Consider the following 21,657-nt stretch of genomic DNA (forward strand, 5'->3'; position numbering starts at 1 on the left):
GGATTCTGAGGATGTCCCACTGACTTTAAAGAAAGGGTGACAGACTTATGCTTACATATTCGGTGTCAACAGTAAAATAGTGTATATTTTTAAAACATCTTCGATATTTTTCTTTTGCTTCTACTTTCGTAAATTAAAACAGAACCAAATTAGCGAGCGCATATATATATATGCAAATTTATCCGCCCCAACTCCACCTTTTGGTGGGAAGCTGGGTGTCTGTTGCTTTACGACAAGCAGGTCGTGAAATGACGGAGTGTTGCCCGCGTATCGGCGGACGCTCGCCATGTGCTTTGCGGCAGCGAGGCGGGGTGGGTCCGGATCCTAATAGGTGGAGCGGTACTGGAGGGTGTGGAGGCTCCGTCGGAGGTGCCTGTGTCATGCCTTAAGGATTTATTTTTTTAAACTCGTAGGGTGTTTTTTGTTTGTTTGTTTTTGTTTTTTGCTCTTAATCTTCAGGAAGGCAAGGATAATTTTTCTGCCGTTGGGAGTCTGAGCTTCTGTTACCTCCAGAGAGGCTCCTTTCGGTTTCCTCCTTCTTTTCCTTTACCCGGAGTGTACTCTTGGGCGGGTTAGACTCGCACCCCCCAGCCCCCAAGTCTTGCAGTTTTATTTGGTTTACGTTGCGTTCTTCGGGACAATTCCAGCCTCCGGGTGATCCTTTTTCCTCCAGCAGATCCCCATCAGCGTCCCATCTTGGCTCTCTGGAGGAGGCCGGCTCATCACTGCTGCCCGCCGAGGAATGGAGCAGGACAGCTCTCGGGAAAACCCATCGCGGGAAGGCGCTTCCTGGCCGGGAGATCCGCCTTCCTCCACCCTTGGACAGGCTTTATCCCAGGTTTTGCACCGTCTCACCAGCGAGGAGTCCCGACGGGGCAAGGCCAGAAGTGCAGCAATTCAGGACCTCGATGCTCTAATAGAAGCTGCAGAATGTGATCAGTTGTTTGAGGGGAGCGACACGTCGCTCCGCGGAATGCCCGAGATGCTGGGGCAGGTGGCCAAAGCCCTGGGGAAGTATGCAGCCCCACCCAAGGAGCAGGAAGGTAGAGCTCGTGGCTACTCTGAAGTGGCTGAGAAGGGGGCAGCAGTTGGGGTACTGTTTCTTAAATTAATGGGGAAGATTGAGGCGGCCAAGAATTCCTTGCTTTGTCCTACGTGGAAGATAGGCCTCCGTCCCTTGGCAGGACCCATCTATATTTTCGCCGTTACGCATAGCTTGGAGCAACCGTGGACCAGCCCAAGATCCCGAGACGTTGCTGGGGAGGTGCTCGCCTTACTCCTCCGAGTTACTCAGTGTGGTTCCGTGGCAGGATTTCTGCACGGAGAAAATGAAGACGAGAAAGGGAGATTTACTTTAATAATGGAGCTTCTCAAACCAGATTTGAATAAGTGAGTATTTTTGTCAAAGGGGCCATTAACTCGAGCTTCATCCTAAAGTTTTAGAATTGTTAGAGCTCAAAGGAACCTGAGTTTCTTCGATGGTAAGATAAAGGAGTCCGGATAATAGCGGGTCTCTTAAGGCCCAGGAAGGTTGCGATTTTCTATAAATGACATTATTGGGTATTGGCAAATTCGACATTAGAGCCCAGGTTTTCAGACTCTCATTTCCTGGTGCTCTTTCCGGTTCTCATAACTGCCCTGAACTTTGGGAGTTCTGTCCCATTTATTTATACTCAAGTTTCTTAAGTTAGGTGAGGATGCGGATCTGGAGAGGATTTAAACTCAGAGTTTGAATTTAAAATTAGGGATGTTGAAACTCAGCACTAGTTATTAGATAAGAATGGTTATTAGATATGGAGGTGATGTTTGGGATGAAAAAAGCCCTTCAGATTGTTATTAGCTAAAATATTTTCGGTGAGTTCCACTTGCTACTTTATATGTTACTATTAGTAGGAGGAGAGTGATGAGAAAAAACTGTACATAACTGTCATTTTACCAGGAACTTGAAGTTTTGAGGTAGGCTCATACTTTTTTTAATTGCTTCTGAGTAGGACCAGGTCAGAGAGCCTTTCTGAACCTGTTTCATTTTTTTGTAATATAAAGATGTTATCTATTACACAGTTATTTTGAAGGTTGAGTAACACATGTTTAAGCCCACTTTATAAGCTGTAAATTGCTTTTGTTCAAATCTCGATTCACTTGCTCCCTTGTTATACTTACAATAATACAGAAGGTATTTCTCTTACTCCTCTCCTCCCCCACCTTTTAAAAAATATTTTATTTATTAGACAGAGACAGTGAGAGAGGGAATACAAGCAGGGAGAGTGGGAGAGGGAGAAGTAAGCTCCCCACTGAGCAGGGAGCCTGGTGGTGGAACTCCATCCCAGGACCCTGGGATCACGACCTGAGCCAAAGGCAGATGCTCAACTGACTGAGCCACCCAGGCGCCCCACTCCTTTCTCTCTTCTTAGCAGGTCTTCCCTGTAACCCCCTACACCATCACCACAGATTCTTTACAAGCTACTGTTCTAAATGCCTCCTTTTCATTGGATAAGCTTTGGACCTAGAGCCCTGGCTGAATGATTGTTAAATGTACTTAGTATTGGGTTTTTTTGTTTTTTGTTCTTTTAGTGCAAGTTCTGTAAATTATTTTGATCCAAATCTTAAAATGTACAACACCAAGAGTTACATGTGATGTATTCTTTTCAAGGACAAGAAAATGGTCTGTTTAGCTTGAAGAGGTTGATTTTCTTTGCTAGTTAACACCACGTCACTTTACTTAATGTGGTTTCACATTTCCGTGTAGGGAATCCTGGAAGAATAACCCAGCCACCAAACATGTTTTCTCATGGACTCTGCAACAGGTCACCCGACCCTGGCTGAACCAACATCTGGAAAGGATACTTCCCCCATCACTGCTCATCTCGGATGACTATCAAACCGAGAACAAAATACTGGGTGTGCACTGCCTCCATCACATTGTGCTGAATGTGGTAAGCAGCTCTGCACTGTATCATCTGTGTAGATGGGACGGGTTGAGTCATGGTATCATTTTATCGTTGTCTTTTTATATCTTATATTAACTTCTATTAATGTTGTTATGGCTACATTCATATATATATATATATTTTTTTTTTTTAAAGATTTTATTCATTTATTTGATGGAGAGAGAGGGATCACAAGTAGCAGAGAGGCAGGCAGAGAGGGAGAGGAGGAAGCAGGCTCCCCACTCAGCAGAGAGCCCGATGTGGGGCTCGATTCCAGGACCCCGAGATCATGACCTGAGCTGAAGGCAGAGGCTTAACTCACTGAGCCACCCAGGCACCCCTATTTATATATTTTTTCTTTATATTTTCTTTCTGCCAACCTAGTAGATTATACCTCATAAGTAACATGTATAAGACACCTGGGCCATCATCCTGCATGTCAAACTGAATAACCAGACCTTGAGTTGACTCAAGTTGACTTCCAAGAAGCAAAAAAATCAGAAACTGAAAGAAATTAAATCCAAATGTGCAAGCCATTATTATATTACTCAAGTAAACTTTTTTTTTTTTAACTGTGTATTATGGAGTTTTTAAAATATACACAGAAGTAGAGAGTGATAATGAATCCTATGGCATGATCGATTCTGTGTATCCATACTTCAGTTTCAAAATTACCAACATTGCGGGGGTACCTGGGTGGCTCAGTCAGTTAAATACTGCCTTTCACTCAGGTCATGATCCCAGCGTCCTGGGATCAAGCCCCACATGGGGCTCCCTGCTCAGCGGGGAGTCTGCTTCTTCCTCTGCCTTTCTCTCCTGCTTGTGTGCACATGTGCTCTCTCACAAAAATGAGTAAAATCTGGGATGCCTGAGTGGCTCAGTCAGTAAAGCGTCTGCCTTTAGCTCAGGTCATGATCCCAGGGTCCTGGGATTGAGTCCTTCACTGGGCTCCTTGCTCCAAAGGGAGCCTGCTTCTCTCTCTGCCCCTCCCCCTGCTCTCTTTGTCTCTGACAAATAAATAAAATCTTAAATAAATAAAATACTTTAAAAAATCACCAACATTTTGCAATGTTGGAAAACTTTTAATTGGGTAATTTGTCTGCTTGCAGCCCGCTGCTGATTTGCTCCAGTATAACAGAGCCCAGGTCCTCTACCATGCCCTTTTCAACCACCTCTACACACCAGAGTACAACCTCATTCAGGTAATTGTACGACTTGTTTACTACTGTGAATCTCAGTTTTCAAATTTGAGTAGAAGTTGGTATTATATGAGTAAGAATAGTTGAGACACATTTTCCTCTTTTGGAAATTGAGGATGATGACTAAGTCATAGCCAACTTGAAAATAAAGCAGTAGCAAATGACTAGTGGAAATGTCTCAATACTAAGTAGGCATCCACATTTCTGAGTCTCCACAGAGCCAGTGATTTGTCTTCATCTAGGTCAATTTTATATCAGTTCTGTTGAACTGATAAAAAGCTCTTATATGAACTTATATGAACATACATGAACAGAACTTATATGAAGTTCTGTTTTTATTAACTTGTGTCCTTCTCTGCTTCTTTGTTTCAACACACACTTGAAACTCTTTGTATGTTGGGTATTACAGTGACATTCTTCCTTCCAAAAGACACTGAATATCTGCTGTGTGTGAGTAACCATTGTGGGTTCCAGGAGTGAATGGATCAGACAGAGCTTCTGGCTTTAAGAAACCCTTTGGAAAGACGTGTACTATACATGTGTATAGTACAGCATGAGGTTTGTGTAGAGTGCAGTGGATGTCCAGCAAAGGGTGGTTGACCAGGTTCGGTGGTGGTGGGACGGTTTTGGGGAGCATTTGGGAAGGAGTGATATTTGAAGGATGAACAGAAGTTCTTGAGGAGGGGCAAGAACATTCTGAAGACAAAAGAAACAAGTTATATAAAATCAGAGGTAGAAGTAAGCTCTTTCTTCTACGCCTGTTCTCCCTTCCCCATGTCCCCATCCACCTTTCTTTTCAAATATTAAGTATTAAATTGAGAATCCAGGTACTGATAGCCAAGAAGTTAGAGTTCTTTTGTTTCATAGCAAAGAGGAGTCTGAAAGAGAAGGTGTTAACTTGTTTGGAGATTACGTAAAACCAGCTTGAAAATATAAAGTAAAATACACTTCATGTATTGTATCTTTTAGAATTCTGACACAGACCCCAAGGATGGATTGATAAAGTTGCAAGACCAGTCAGCGAATGTGAATGCAAATGGGCAAACAGTTCTTTTCTCTTACTGCCTCCTAGGCTGTGCTCCTGTGTCTGCTGGATTTATTCCCCATCCTGGAGAAAGGCCTGCACTGGAAAGGAGGTGCCGCTCGACCCAGCACACACTGCGATGAGGTGCTGCGGTTGATCCTGACCCACATGGAGCCGGAACACCGCCTTCTCTTACGTAGGACCTATGCAAGAAACCTCCCAGCGTTTGTGAAGAGGTGAGTGCCGGGCCTGCTGGTTTGGCCTGCTCCTCAAGTTCATCTCCTTGGTGTCACTTTTTCTCTTTACTTTTTAGGTTGGGGATCCTAACTGTCCGGCACTTGAAGAGGCTGGAGCGAGTCATCATTAGTTATCTGGAGGTTTATGATGGACCAGAGGAGGAGGCTAGATTGAAGATACTGGAAACTCTGAAACTTCTCATGCAGTATGCATGGCCCAGGTAAAACAGCCAAGCAGGCAGGTGTGTCAAGAGGGACAGAACTCAACCAGTTTTCTCTCCCGGGCTTGCCCAGGTGTACAGAGTCTTAAGGACATGCCTTGTATTTGAGTATTTCCCATGCTTACATTTCTATTAGGTTTTGAACTTAGGAAGTCATATTGAAAAGGTAAAATATACCCATTGTTACTGCAGGTGTACATCTCTCTAGATTTATAATGCATATTAGAATTTCAAAGGCCGCTTAGAAGTGCTACGGTAGACACACTTAACTTTGTTCACCCTAAGAGTTTTTTAAATCTGAGAGTAGAGAACTTCATTGCACGTTACCGAACACCTACCGAGCAGTAACCAGGAGACTCCTAATTGAGGAAAGCATTCCAACTCCGGCTGGAGATTGGTGTCAGAACAAAAAGCTGGAACCCAGACATGTTTTGTCAACAAACACTTTCTTGCTGGACAACAAAGTTGAATACACCTAGAGTGCAGTGCTCCAACAACATCTGTCTTTTCTGAACCGTAGTTTTTACCCTTAGTTACATCTGTAACTGGACTGCCTTTGTTCGCTTCTGGTCTTTCTCCCCTACTGAACTCTAAGCCCACTCTGGGATATGGAGTATACAGAAGTTTACTCAGTACCTGGTTATTAAATACACCAATATCAAAAGAATGAATGGACTGGAACAGACTGGACGGATGAATGAAACCGAATCCAGTTAATGCTGCCAGGCCTTTAAGAGCAGACGAAGCGCCCAAGTCGAGACTGGCAGGCCTAAGTCGGAAGGTTAGAAGAGGATATCTTACGTGGAAGGAGGGGGCTGGGGAGTGGGAAACAGCGGGTGTTATGTTGAGGACAGGTAGGAGAGCTGAGCAGCAAACAATGTAGGAAACCACTTAATATTTATTAGGTGAAGAGATGCAGACTGTTAGTCTCCCAGTCACATTTCTGTCCAGAGATAGTTTAGTTTGCATATTTCCCACTACAAATTATTTTTCAGCTCTGATTAAGGCTTTTAAGGTTTTTTAAAAATTATTAAAAGAAGTACATACAATTAACCGTTTAAAAGTGGACTCAGAAAAAAAAATATTTGGACTCTGTGACATTAATTACCTTCACAATTTTGTACAACCATCACCACATCATTTTCCAGAACTTTTTTTTAATCAAGATAAAAACCTTCAGAAAGACTAGTAAGTTGAAGTCAATATGCTGGGCTTAAGTGATGGTAAGCCAGGATCTGGACTAAATGACAGAAGATTCCAGTTGACATGGAGGTCCCAGGTCCCAGAAACCAAGCTTATTTCTCCCACTTTAACTTCCAGGCCCAAAGCTGCATGAAAGTTGAAGTACTGTGGACCATTTCCTCTTTGGCCCAAAGTCTAAGCCCCTGGTAAGGGGAGATCCCACATCTCCCTTTTCAGGAGGGATGACTTCTTTACAGTAGAACCAGGTTCTAGAAGGGAGCAAGGTATTCTTAGGCAGAGTGTGTGTATGAGTACACACTACGCTGCAGGGAAAAAGGGGGCTTGAAGTTAAGAAATCTGGTATCTGGTCTCTCGTTCTGCTTCTAGCTCCATGGTCTTTAAGTCATTTAGGAAATGAGGGCCTGGATGGCCTTTGAAATCTGCTTTAATATCCTGATTTAGAGTATGAACTTAACTTTTTCTTCTTGATTCCAGAATTTCCTGTAGACTTGTGGTCTTGCTGAAGGCTCTCCTAAAACTGATATGTGATGTAGCAAGGGATCCAAATCTTACACCTGAGCCTGTTAAGAATGCCTTATTAGAAGAAGCCACAGATTGCCTGATTCTCCTGGACCACTGTTCTCAAGGACAGGTGAAGGTAGGAGTCTGCATCCGGTCCTTAAGTAATTCCTATAACTTCGCATGCCTGACCGTCTGTAAATGAACATGGAAGGTTCAGACCCCCACCTTGGAGACAGCTACCCTTAATAGGGGGTTGATTAACACCCTTAGTCTTATTTTAAAGCGATTCAGAACTGTTTAGACCAAAAGGCAAGAGGGTTAGGAGAGGTCTCTGGGGGAGAGGACAGAAAATGTGCAAAATATTAAGTTTATAAAACTTAAGTTCTATTTTAGTCATCTGAATTTTTTTTTAAAATGATGAAATAGTGAGCTGTAAGCCACCAAGGAGTGATATAAGTAGAGTGATTCAGATCCCAAAAATGTTTCTAGTTTTTCCGGGGCAACCGTATTTTTCCATATTCCTATTTATTCATATGGGAATTCTTCCTTTAGGTTCACATTCCACAAAAGTTAACTTTTCAAAGCTAAAGCATATAATAGCTATCTGTCTATTTGAATATATTTAATAAACTATTACCTCATTTCTTCCCCCATAATCTTTAATTTAAAGTTATAAAGCAACATGAGAAGAAATTCATATCCTAAAAACATTTAGAAATAGTATTTGTTGTTTTACTAGTTTATTCAAATAACTTCGTGTCGGTTTTCATGTCAGGCAGTTTTCGAGCCCTGAATCCAATCTAATTTGCATGGGGGTATTAACCCACTTCTTCCTGAGCCAGCAGGACACATGCACGCCAACACATTTTAACGTAACACCTGTTCCATGAACTGCTCTCTAGTCTCCTCTCTTCCTTCATTCCTTGAGTATGGTACCAAGAAAGAAGAACCAAGGTAAAAGGAAAAGTGTCAAAAAAAAAAAAGAAAAAAAAAATCAAAGCCTATTTGGTTTCATGTTGCAGGATCTCCTGGCCAAAATTCTCCAAAGCTGTGAAGACAGCAAGGTGGTGAACTGTATCAGGAAAGTGCAGCAGGTGTCTGAAGGCGCGTCCTACGACAGAAATTAAATTTCTCATACGTTTAAAGTAGGAAGGCTTTTCTTCTTGTTCCAACTGTGTAAACAGAATGATTTAAGAAAAAAGGTATTTTCATACTGAACATTATAACTTAGACCTTCTTCTTCCTACTTTTACTCCCACAGAAGTAGGGAAGAGAGAACAAGAAAAAAAATGAAGTCTGGACATTTCTAAATAAAGTTGGGGGTGGGGGGGAGGACGCCAAGGAAGCGGGTGGATAGCATTTAAAATTTAGAAATATTTATACCCACAAATTCATCTGTTAAACTTCTTGGGCTCAAGCTGTTACTTCAAAGCATATGCCAATGCTATAAAAATAACTGTTCACAACTTAAGACTTCCTTTACTTCCTCCCAGATTTCTTGCCCCACAGAAGTAGCATACATATTAAAAACACAAATATTGTGCTCAATGCCACATGAAAGAGCAAAAGCTGGAGGTGTGCACGTGTTGATGGTAAGAGAAAGGAGGATGTTGGAAATGTTCAGTCCTGTTCATACACGCCTGCGGCGAAGTCACGTCGTATCGGCCTTGGCCGCAGGCTCTGTCTCCTCCTCATACTCTATCTCCACATAGGCTCTCTTTCTCCGCAAGGGTCCTTTCAAGGGTGTTTTGCCTTTATGTCTGGCATAAAGGGCCTTTTCTTCCTCCACAGAGGATTTATCATCCTGATCATCACTGCTGGCATCCAGTTTATCCATATCCTGATATGGGGAGGAAAAGAAAAGAGAAAATGCTAGACTTATGGCCCAGATTCCTTTCACTGCACTCTCAATTTAGAACCAGAAAATTCATCTGCCTGTGTGTTCAGAAACCTTCTTTTCCCCGAAGGCCCAAAATCTCACCTCAAAATCACTTATGTCACTCTCATCCACCTCGTCATCTTCCACAAACTCTCTCTTGCCCACATCCTAAAAGAAAACATAACTGTTAAGTTCAAAATACAGAATGAAAATTCTGCTTACACATCCAGTACTACTGTTTGATAAGTAAGTGCATAAACAACAGACGGATTCATAGTCTACTTACTAGGCTCAACCAAAATCTACTCACTTCCAAGCTCAATACTTCTGATTTAAAAACATTTCAGGGACATCAATTCTCATGCCTAATACAAATTATTAGAGGTAAAACATCCTCATTTTAGTCTGTTAGAAAAATCAGTTTATAGATGGAGCTTTACAAACAGTTATGTACATTTAATTAAACCTATTTTAATTTCAAAAATCAAAAAAGGATTACTACTAGGAAAAGTACACCTATGTGCCTATGTGAGTGTTCCATGTGATTAAGCAACTACTTGCTAAATCTGGCCTTTTCCTAAAAATGCAATCATTCAAGTACCTCCCCTATATTAATAGTGAAATTAAATCCTATATAAATTTCGGTAGGTTCCTTAATGGTATATTCTATCAGCTAGAAAGGATTCTTCATTTGTCCCCTAGCAGGAAAAGTTTTAGAATTCCAATAAGCACAACTGTCAATGTGTAGTTTGTTGGCTGAGTTAAAATTAACCTCATGATAGAAAAAAATGACCAAAGAATTATTTTTGGTTAGGGGAATGAAAATGACATTCTGTCTCTTAAGTACATGTAAAAAGTTCTAGTTCTGCAGATTACTGCTCGTTGAAGCAAAAATAAACAAGGCTTACTTCTTCATCTTCATCATCTTTTTCCTCAGAATCTGAAGAGTCACTGTCTGCCTCCTGCTGTTCCAGGGCCTTGTCGAAGGCGTGAATGGGGAAGTTGTAGATGTCGCCATACTGAAGAACAGAAACACACACCGGCTTTAATGACATCTCAGTCTTACACTTGAAGTCCATGTCCAAGAAGCATATTCCTCAGTGATTGAATGAGAATACTTAACTTGATACGTAGTAGTATTTCTGTATTAATTTCAAGCCTAGAATCAACAATGTCTTCAAAAACACATTTTAAATAATCAGTGGTTAAAGTCAAACAGGTAACTTCCATGAAGAATAGAAGCACATCACTGAAAACGTAGTAGTGTATAAAACCCATGGGTTAGAACACATGTAAATTTGCTGACAGACAGCAAATAATAAGGAAAAAGTAAGTTTTATTCATTTTTGTCTTATAAATGACACTAATTTTTAAAAAGAGAACTAAAAACTCATTTTAAAGAGCCTAAGATTACTAGGGTAGTGTGTAAGAGGATCAAGACTGCCTGCCTTTTATACAGAGATCTGGAACTGTTGCACTGTGAACAGGACTGGCAGTACGGTGCAGAGAGAAAGGTCTCTTACACTGAATGGAGCATCCGGGTGACCAGAACACTTCATGCATTCGTGTCAACCAAATAAATGGGGAAGCCAAGGCCTATATATTGTTCTATTCCAGGAACAAAATTAAAGTGAAGATCTTTCCAGCATCTTCGAAAATAAAACACATTTCTGTTTCCCAGCATGATTATTATTGGTCTGAAAATTGTATTTATATCCCAAGGCTCCTAGCTTTCTCACCGTATCTTGTTTCAGTCTCTCCAGCAATTCCTTTTCAATAGCATTATCCAGCTGAGCTGCTATTAATGCCTTTTCCTGTAACAGAAAAATTTGAGTAAATCCATTTACTTTATTAATACTCATTTTTCAGCCTGTAGAAGTGGAAGAAACGGAGTTTTTATTTTAAAAAATCACTTTTTCCCACTCTTGCTATCACCAGGATTCATGCCTCTCCAGCCAGATACATTCCTGCTTTTAAACCTTGGGAACCTTTTAATTTTAAAAGTTCCAGTGGTTTTAAAAATAGCATTCTGAATTAAATTCTAACAAAGCCTTTCATAGATCTACAAAGCATGCAGGCCTATAGACATTTAAGTGTCTTAGAAAATGAGCAATCCTGGGGCGCCTGGGTGGCTCAGTAGTGTCTGCCTTCAGCTCAGGGCATGATCCCAGGGTCCTGGGATGGAGCCCCGAACTGGCTCCCTGCTCAGCAGGGAGTCTGCTTCTCCCTCTCCCCTGCTTTTTCACCCTCTGTCAAATAAATAAATCTTAAAACAAAAAAAAATGAGCAATCCTGAAACAGATTTTGTAAAAGCTGAGACAGGGAAATAGGGTTTTACTAAAACCATGCTAAATTCCATGTGACTGACAAAAATAGATTAAAAATCTCTTCCTCCAGTGATCTCATAAAAAACCACACATAGCACCCACAACCAAAACATGAAAATCTAAACTCAGTCTATCTTTCTCGCCTAAGTCTGCATTAACTTCATAGAAATATCATAAAAGATTTTAAAAGTCTTATATACTGGCACTTTGTTGGAATGATGTACAGTGTGTAGGATAAAATACAGGGAGCCGGGGACACATGACCGGTTACAAGGCTATCATGTGCTGTTCTCTAAAGTGGGTGCTCACACCTCAAAGCTGATCCACTGACATGTAGGCAGAAAATAGATGAAATTGCTGTGTATGTACTTTTTCTTTAAAAATTAAGTGTTCTATTTCTTTATGAATACTAGCATTGATGCCTTAGCTCTGGCCATAAAGCAAATAGCTGTGTGTCAGAAAGTGAGATAACCAGAGGGAAACATACTGTAGAGTCTGAACGTGGGAATCTCACTACTTTATTCACATGATTATAGCACTCAAATGCAGTTGGACGTTTGCTTAAATGGATTTACAGATTATCGAATAGTTTGCAATACCATCGGAGATGATAAAGTTATGCTATTTAATTGTTTAGTACTTAAAGAGTTGTACAACTTAGAGTTATGTATTCTTCACAAAAAAATGTACCGAATTTGCCAAGATGACAAATGACTGTGTAATATGTAACAGTAGAAGCTTTAAAAAATAAGTACACTTATTCTATTCTTTCAAGAGAAAAGCCTATTTTAAGAGTCTAAAATGTTTTTAAACGTTCTGTGGATAGAACATTTGAAAAAGAAAAGTGATTACATCTATAAGTGACATTGTTAAAACCTACGTCTCCCACAAATGCAGCAAATCACACTCAATCTGGAAACATAATTTTCCAGCACATTTAAAAATCTTCCAAACTGACTTTTTCAGAAGGCTTCAAACTTACTTGGTAGAAGAACAACTTAATTTCCCCTGAAAGGCTTGCAAGAACAAATGTTTAGCAGTGAGGGAAGAAGCAAACTCACTAGCTACATCTGAAGAAAAACCTCTACAAAACTGCCGAAGAAGAATGAAAAATGCAGAGCCAGTTCTTAACGCAAACCATCAACAATGCACTTCTTGATGTGTCTCTGAGGTACCTATCAGTCACGAGAGCCCTTAATTAAAAACAAATTCCTTCTCAGCAAAGAACCAGACCTTCATTTCACCACATCAATAGTAGGTATGTCAGTTATATACCTGTTAGTGCAAGTACACGTGTATAATAACATAAGTAATACACCAGGGAGCATATGTTCAAAAATTTCTTTGGTGAAGAATCAGAACAGTTTGGAGATGAATGTTATTGTAGCTCTGAAGTCCAAAACTCTTTAAGAGTAATAGGAACAAAAGCACCAAATTATTAGCGTGATTTCTTGATAGACCATACAAATGATCAGGGAAATGTCTGTTGGTAGAGGGGAAGTATACAGAGCAAATACCCAGAATAACTGAAAATATGAACTTGTAAGGAAGAGCTAATTCCTAGGTCTTGAAAGGCAGAAGAAAAGCCAACTTGAATAAGGTACCAGGGACGGGGGACAGGCAAACTTGCTCTCTGTGATAAAGGCTGGTGATTCCTGACTAGATTTTTCCCAGGACAGCAGCTCTAAATATGAGCTAAATATGAGACCCCAAACCAGTATTCATTAATCTGGTAACAAAGCCACCTAGTTGACCTCAAAGAAACAATCCCAGTCAACTCCTTATAACCAATTTCAAAATCCAAAACACTGAATTTAGTGGCCTAATAATGAACTGAACTGACAAGTCTCCTTAAAAAGTTTTTTTGAAATTCCATCTAGTGTGACTCTTTTTATGTTTCATTGCAGAGCTGCTAGTGCATCAGATTAGAATGCTCAAACCCTGGTGACCCAAATAAAATTACTAACGAAAGAGAAGAAATAACCACTAACACCACAGAAATACAAATGTGACAGAATAGTATAAAAATCTACATGCTGGGGCGCCTGGGTGGCTCAGTGGGTTAAAGCCTCTGCCTTCGGTTCAACTCATGATCTCAGGGTCCTGGGATCAAGGCCCACATGGGGCTCTCTGCTCAGCAGGGAGCCTGCTTCCCTTCCTCTCTCTCTGCCTGCCTCTGCCTACTTGTGATCTCTGTCAAATACATAAATAAAATCTTAAAAAAAAAACAAAAAAACAAAAAAAAACCTGTATGCCAACATTTGGATAACTTAGTATGAAATGGATAAATTTCTAGAAATCTATAGCCCATCAAAACTAAAACAAGACGAAACAGAAAATTTGAACAGACGAATTACCAGCAGTAAGACTGAAGAAATAATCAAAATGCTCCACAAAACTGAAGTCCAAGCCCAGATGGCTTCAGAGGCAAATTCTATCAAACATTTAAAGACTTAATACCCATTCTGAAACTTTTCCAAAAACCCTAAGAGGAAGGAAAACTGCTAAATTCATTCTATGAGGCCAATAATACCCTGATACCAAAACCAGAAAAAGACACCACAAAAAAAGAGAACTAAAGGCCAGTATCTCTCATGAATACAGATGCAAAAATCATCAAGATATTAGCAAACTGAATCCAACAATATATTTAAAAAAATCATATACCATGATCAAGTGGGATTTATTTCCAGGATGCAAGGGTGATTCAATATTCACAAAACAATCAACGTGATAAATCACATCTTTCAGAGAAAGGATAAAGCCCACAGGATCATTTCAACAGAAGCAGTAAAAGCAGTTCACAGAGTACAATATCCTCTCTTTCTCTCTCTTTTTTTTTAAAGATTTTATTTATTTGACAGAGATCACAAGTAGGCAGAGAGGCAGGTGTGGTGGTGGGGGGTGTTTGGCGGGGGTGGAGGTGGGGAAGCAGGACCTGGGCTGAGCAGAGAGCCTGATGCGGGGCTTGATCCCAGGACCCTAAGATCATGACCTGAGCTGAAGGCAGAGGCTTAAACCATTGAGCCACCCAAGCGCCCCACAACATCCATTCTTGATAAAAACTCTGCAAAGTAGGTCTAGAGGGGACAGTATAATAATAGTAATAATAATCAACATAATACAGTCCTTATATGAAGTATCTACAGCCAAAATCATCCTCAATGGGGAAAAAGCTTTTCCCCTATCGTCAGGAACTAGACAGGGATGTCCACTCACCACTTTTCTTCAACATAGTACTGGAAGTCCTAGCCACAGCAATCAGACAATACAAAGAAATACAAGGCTTCCAAACTGGTAAAGAAGAGACAAAACTGGGAAGACATTCCATTCCATGTTCAAGGGATGAAAGAGCAAATACTATTAAAATGTCCATAGTACCCAAAGCCATCCACACATTAAATGCAATCTCTATCAAAAACACCCTAAAATTTTTATGGAACCACAAAAAACCTTGAATAGGCAAAGCAAACTTGAAAAAGAAAAACAAAACTGGAGGTATCCCAGTTCCAGATTTGGTTATATTACAAAGTGATAGTAATTAAAACACGATGGTACGGGCATAAAAAGAGACACATAAATCAATGGAACAGAAAACCCAGAAATAAACTCACAATTACACGGTGAATTAATCTTTCACAAAGGAGGAATGAATATACAATGGGAAAAAGACAGGATCTTCAACAAATAGTGTTGGGAAAACTGGACAAACACAGGCAAAAGGATGTAACAGGACCACTTCCTTTCACCATATACAAAAATAAACTCAAAATAGATTAAAGAGCTAAATATGAGACCCAAAACCATAAAAATCCTTTAAGAGAGCACAGACGGTCATCTCTCGGATATCCACCATAGCAACATTTTTCTAGATCTGTGTCCTGAGACAAGGGAAATAAAGGCAAAAATAAAATATTGAGATTGTATCACAATAAAGTTTGTGCACAGCAAAGGAAACAATCAACACAACTAAAAGGCAACCTACTGAATGGGTGAAAGTATTTGCAAATGATAAATCTGACAAAGGGTTAATATCCAAGATACATAAAGAAGTGATACAAAACTCAACAGCCAAAATACAAATTATTGAATTTAAAAATGGGTAGAAGACCTGAACAAACACTTCTCCAAAGAAGACATCTAGATGGCTAACAGACACACGAAAGGATGCTCAACATCACTCTTCATCAGGGAAATGCAAATCAAAACTACAATGAGGTATACCTTCACACCTGTCAGAATGGCTAAAATCAACAACACAAGAAACTGCAGCAAATGTTGGTGAGGACGTGGAGCAAAAGAAACCCTCCTGCACTATTAGTGCGAATGTGAACTGGGGCAGCCACTGCAGAACAGTGCGGAGGTTCCTCAGAAAGTTAAAAATAGAACTGCCCTATGAGCCAGGCACTGTATACTGGCTATTTACTCAAAAAATACCAAAACACTTTAATTCAAAGGGATGCACGCACCCTTGTTTACTGCAGCATTATTCCCAATAGCCAAAGTATGGGAAGAGCCCAAGTGTCCACGGACCGATGAATGGATACAGAAGCATATATATGTATGTACAATGGAATAAATTACTCAGCCATAAAAAAAAAAACCAACATCTTGCCATCTGTAAAGACATGGATAGAGAGTATAATGCTAAATGAAATAAGTCAGAAAAGACAAATACCATAGGTTTCACTCCTTACATGGAGTTTAAGAAACAAAACTAGAAAAGGAAAAACAAGTCAAAAAGACAAACCAAGAAACAGACTCTTAACTATAGAAAACAGATGGTCATCAGAGGGGAGGTGGGTGGGAAGATGGGGGAAATAGGGATTGGGAATTAAAGAGGCTTACCATGCTGGGTCGGGGTGGGGGGGGTAGGGGGTGGAGAGGAAAAAAAGAAAGAAGAATGCTCAAACCCTGCTGAGAGTAGTATGTGATGTGTAAGAAAGGCAACACACCAAAGGTCTGATTTCTGAAACATTGAATTGCAAGAATTTCAGACAAGGTATTCCTTCTGTAATCCGTTATATATATATCCCCAAGAACCCTTATTTTAAGCTGCCTTGGAAGTCGTAATCTTAAAATATGAATATCCGACATCTTACACAACTAATACAACAGTATTAGCCATTAGTGAACCCAAGGCCTGAAGAGTTCATAGACAATAGTGACAGAATCTTTTTCATGATCCCTACTACACACCCCTACCCTCAGTGAAAATACAGAAGCTATGAATACCAAAATGGTAAGTTACCTCTCTTCTTTTTTCCCTCCGTTCCACTTTCTTACTCAAAGGAACAAGTTTCCTCCTACGGAAAATAAAACACATTATCAGAAAACCCAAGTGTACACTCTGTGTGTTCCTTTAAAAAAAAAATGAGAAGAGGGGCGCCTGGGTTGCTCAGTTAGGTTAAGTGTCTGCCTTTGGCTCAGGTCATGACGCCAGGGTCCTGGGATCGAGTCCCACGTGGGGCTCTTTGCTCAGCAGCGAGCCCACTTCTCCCTCTACCTGCTACTCTCCCTGCTTGTGTGCTCATGGGCTCTCTCTCTCTCCGACGAATAAATAAATAAATAAAATCTTAAAAAAATATATAAGAATAAAGGATTGGAGTTGATTTTGTAGGACTCAGCTCCATCTAGACAAGATTATATATTTAACATTTTTCTAAGTATTTAATACTATAAAAAGTCAGACATTTTCACATATGTTTTAATGTGTATTTCACTTTTTGTTTTCTGTAGGCACTCTGAGACTTCTGGGAGCATTCACTATGCCAAGATTAATGCTTCAGTTAACAAGGAAAAAGAATTTTCTTTAGAAAACTGCCATCTTTAGATTTCTCTGTAGCTCACAATGAAAAATTATTAGGATCCACCACTCCTTAGGAAAATATTCAATTAATTCTGTAGATTTCATATTATTTTTAGAAATTAGTTTTCAGTAAACTCAGAGTAAAGTTCTTTTATTCTTATTTATCCAAAATTTTTAGGTCATTGTCAATTCCTTAATTTTATGATTCTGTCAGGGAGTTATAAAGAAAATTTTCTGAAGCTGCTTTTCAGACAGGGAGGGGGGTCACTCAAGTTTTACTATACTGTTTTTTAAATCCTGCAACATCAAAAGGCACAATTTTAACCAGAGGTAAACTTTCTTCTTAGCAGCATATCATAAAAAGGTTATCCAAAACTGGATTTAATAAGCCTTACTAGAGATTTCATAATCTCTCATTTTCCTAAAATGACCCATGGAAAGACAGACTTAAAAAATAAATATAATAAATGAATCATCTAAATACTTACTGTCGCTTTAGTGTAAGTTTTCTAATTCGAATTAGGTACTGGGTGATCTTGGTGAATCTCTGCTTACACTTGTGTCGAATAAAACGGGGCCAGTAAATTAGATTTTCATCTATTTGCTCCAGTGCTTTCTCATAGTTTTTATGAAGCCGAACCTACCAAACAGAAAAAGAAAGCTTAAAGAGTAAGAGTAAATTATGAGGCCTTCACTGCTATGATACCCACGGGGCCTAATGAGGTTGGCTTCAAAAGCTTAATCCAGGGGCGCCTAGGTGGCTCAGCTGGTGAAGCATGTGACTCCTTGATTTTGGCTCGGTCATGATCTCAGGGTCCTGGGATCAAGCCCTGTGTTGGGCTCTGTGCTCAACAGGGAGTCTGCTTCACCCACTCCCCACTTCCAGGATTGCACACTCTCTCTCATAAACAAATAAATCTTAATTAAAAGTTTATTACAGCTACGGTCAAGGAAGACAAAAAAGCATGTGGCATTTTCACTCTTAATGATCATTGCAATTTTTTGTCCCAAGTCTTACCCGTTCCCAGAGACGCCTAGGAAAAGCTGCTCGCTCTATAACCTTCATATACAAGTAGCACTGTCCTGCAGGATAAAGTAAATGTCATCAATATTATTTACAGAGAGGCTAGGGAACATCCTTTTAAAAGCTGCTGACTAGTTCTCATGGAAGTTAAAACGAAGGACTTACCTTTCTCTTCTTTGATGGTGGCATACTGACTGTTTGCCAGGGGGCAAGACGACCGATTACATAGTCCAGTCAGGCTATATTCATTTCTGCAAAAACTCTGAGTCTTTGTTCTACAAAGGGAGGAAAAGAGCAAAAGTTATAAAATGGGCTACCAAAAGGGCAACTGAAGGGATCTTTATTTAAGTTGCACGTCTTGACTCACCTTATTTTAAAGGAACAAAACTGCTTGTTTCCTAGTGTATCCCAGATAACCTACAAGACAAAGAAAAAACCCATTTCAGTTGCTCTGACCCAACAGATGGGAATATGAAGTCAAGAAAACAACGCGCTGGTTTACTGAGGAAGTCTCAAAAGAGTCTGAGGAATGAGAGGAAGAAATGCTTTCTAAAATAGTATATTTTCCTTTTACACAGGTTCTTGTAGAAAAAGTAGATACAAATTGGCAATAACCATCACCCCAAGACCCACAGATAAAATTTCATTAAAATTTTATGAATATTTTTGAATTTTTTCTCTACATGTATTTTCCACCAACCAGTATGCCTATATCTTTAACAAAAATGAGATGTATATGTATTTTGTAACATTCCTTTTTTTCCTAATATGTTCGTTATCTATTGTAAAAGGCTGCAGAGTACTAGATTGTTGGATATACGTACCATAATTTGATCTTATCTGGCAAAAAAATCATCTACTGGGGCCCCTGCATGGCTCAGTGGGTTAAGGCCTCTGCCTTTGGCTCAGGTCATGGTCTCAGAGTCTTGGGATCAGTCCCCACATCTGGCTCTCTGCTCAGGAGGGAACCTGCTTCCCCCCACCCCCCACCGCCTGCCTCTCTGCCAACCTGTAATCTTTGTCTGTCAAATAAATAAATAAAATCTTAAAAAAAAAAAAAAGGAAAAGAATCTACTTCTATCTTCTACTAATGTGTTCTTTATTCTTTCAGCATTGATTGCATATTTAATTTATTAAGGCACTGAAATCTCAAGTCCTGACACACAGGAGGTACTCAAGTATTTGTTGAATCAAGGAAGGCAGAATCCTTAAACAGTTTTACCTATCTATTTAGGGGGAAAGCACAAATCGGCAGTCTAAGTGCCTCAAAAGAAGTTTATCAGAGCCTTTGAGTGAACTGCACTAAGGAACTGGGAAAGACTTTAAAGAAGTTAAAGCAGTCAAAGCCCAAAACATAAATGTTAACAAACAGAGTAACATTTTTTGGAATTTTATAGGATGTGTGTTTGGTGGGGGATGGCAGGAAACAGGTGAGAGGAAATCAAACTGGGAAAGTAGCTCATTCTAGCTTGTGGCTTTACATATCATCTTAAGTTGATGACTCTCAAATTGTCATCTCCTGGTCAAACTTCTCTCCCCAGAAGTATATACACATCCAACTGTCAACCCGACATCTCCACTTGGATGCTAGAAAGGCACGACACATTAACAACCAAATGAAGCTCTCAATTCCACATCTCTGAAAATGCTGTTTTCCTTCCTGCTCTCCACAAATAGAACCACCACTGAATCACTTGTCCAAATCCCAAAATCCTTTGATTTCTCCTTTTCCCTGAAGGGATCATGTTGTGTTTTCAGTTACACCGATAATACAGATCTCAAATTCATCCCCTTCTTTTCCTCTCTCCCATCACCACCTTGGTTGAAACAACTTTCAACATACTCTAATCTCCTTGCGTTCATTCTTCCTCTCCTTCAAAAGCCTCTCACATAACTACACAATTCTTCACAAAATAAGTCAGATGTCATTTCCCATTAGAAGCCCTAAAAATACTTCCTACAACACTCTACATGTTCTTGTCATGCAAGCATACCCAACTTCATTACCTCTCCCACTTCCCGCCATTCCGACAGCACAGGCCACGCTGGCATTCCTGAGTATACTCCTTCTCTCTTGCCTCCACACCTCTGCATTTTACTGTTCCCATTGCCTGGATTTTTGGCTTTTCCCTCAGCCCCTCAAGGACGGCTCATTCTCATCTTTTAGATCTCAGCTCAAACGTCTTCCACTCAAGAAACCTTCCCAGATCAGCTTTGTCTGAAGTAATCTCTGCTAATTACTCTCTACTTCAGCAACCTAGGTCTTTCTTTCACAGTATTATTACACAGTACAGTGGTTTTCAATTTGTTCACGTGTTTACCATCTGTCTCCCCCACCGGAGTGCTCCAGGAAAACAGAGGTCTTTTGTTTGCTTATTAAAAACGAAATCTCCAGTAATTACCACAGTGCTTGGCACACCGTAAGCACTTTCATATTTCTCATATATGTAACTAAATAAATAAATCGAGTATGCTTCCCCAAAAATTACGATTGAGGCAGACAATGAAGCAAATGTAACAAAACAAAACAAAACAAAACCTAACACGGAAAAAGCAGATTTAAAAGTAACATATAGGGGCGCCTGGGTGGCTCAGTGGTTTGGGCTGCTGCCTTCGGCTCGGGTCATGATCTCAGGGTCCTGGGATCCAGCCCCGCATCGGGCTCTCTGCTCCGCAGAAAGCCTGCTTCTCTCTCTCTCTCTCTCTCTCTGCCTGCCTCTCTGCCTACTTGTGATCTCTGTCTGTCAAATAAATAAATAAAATCTTAAAAAATAAATAAATAAAAGTAACATATACGTGGAAGAAAGGGATCCTTAAACTTCCTATCCAAACTTGACCATACCATCCCCCACCCCCACCCCCCGCGCCCGCCTCCCACGTCCCCACCACAGGCAAGCCCCTCATTGCCGGGTACCACAGACTGGAAGCCAACCCTGTGGACTGAAGTGACGATGTTCCAGACCCTTCACCCAGGTAAGGCTTGCGGGCTGGGGATCCCGGGTAGACACGTGAGAGCCCCACGCTCGGAAATCGGGGTTCTGGAAGCCTCGGTTCTGTAGCAACGAGGCTAATCGCATGGGCCAGCTGAGTATGTGGTCTCCGAGTCTCCTAAAGCAGGAGAACCTAGGTGGCAGAGAAACACGACACTCACATCATCCGACTGCATGGCGTCCGCAGTTCAGCGTGCAAAGCCCGGCCAAATCTAGGAAGCAACCATGCTTCTTCCGGGAAATCACTTCCGGAGAGCCTAGCCTCACCTATCGCGAGAAGTTTTGACTTCTCGGGTCGGCCTAGCGCCTCTTGGCGG

At 40.5% G+C, this 21,657-nt stretch overlaps 2 protein-coding genes across 2 annotated transcripts; one reads left to right on the plus strand and one right to left on the minus strand.

Annotated features, from left to right (window-relative positions):
- Positions 1-288: 288 nt before the first annotated feature.
- Positions 289-8,671, plus strand: TTI2 (TELO2 interacting protein 2). The gene is made up of 7 exons (XM_004758279.3): positions 289-1,389; positions 2,747-2,933; positions 4,037-4,129; positions 5,199-5,386; positions 5,464-5,607; positions 7,285-7,447; positions 8,334-8,671. The coding sequence occupies exons 1-7, from the start codon at positions 743-745 to the stop codon at positions 8,436-8,438; spliced, it is 1,527 nt and encodes a 508-aa protein (XP_004758336.1). The 5' UTR covers positions 289-742; the 3' UTR covers positions 8,439-8,671.
- On the minus strand, positions 6,488-21,650 carry MAK16 (MAK16 homolog). The gene is made up of 10 exons (XM_004758278.3): positions 21,502-21,650; positions 18,718-18,767; positions 18,516-18,625; positions 18,345-18,409; positions 17,815-17,966; positions 16,769-16,823; positions 10,930-11,004; positions 10,099-10,209; positions 9,293-9,358; positions 6,488-9,151 (listed from the first exon to the last, which is right to left on the minus strand). Exons 1-10 carry the CDS (start codon positions 21,514-21,516, stop codon positions 8,963-8,965), a joined length of 888 nt encoding a protein of 295 aa, XP_004758335.1. The 5' UTR covers positions 21,517-21,650; the 3' UTR covers positions 6,488-8,962.
- Between the last annotated feature and the right edge of the window lie 7 nt (positions 21,651-21,657).

This window comes from Mustela putorius, unplaced genomic scaffold (assembly GCF_011764305.1).
Source record: "Mustela putorius furo isolate JIRA1106 unplaced genomic scaffold, ASM1176430v1.1 tig00003976_pilon_pilon_pilon, whole genome shotgun sequence".
Classification (NCBI taxonomy): domain Eukaryota; kingdom Metazoa; phylum Chordata; class Mammalia; order Carnivora; family Mustelidae; genus Mustela; species Mustela putorius.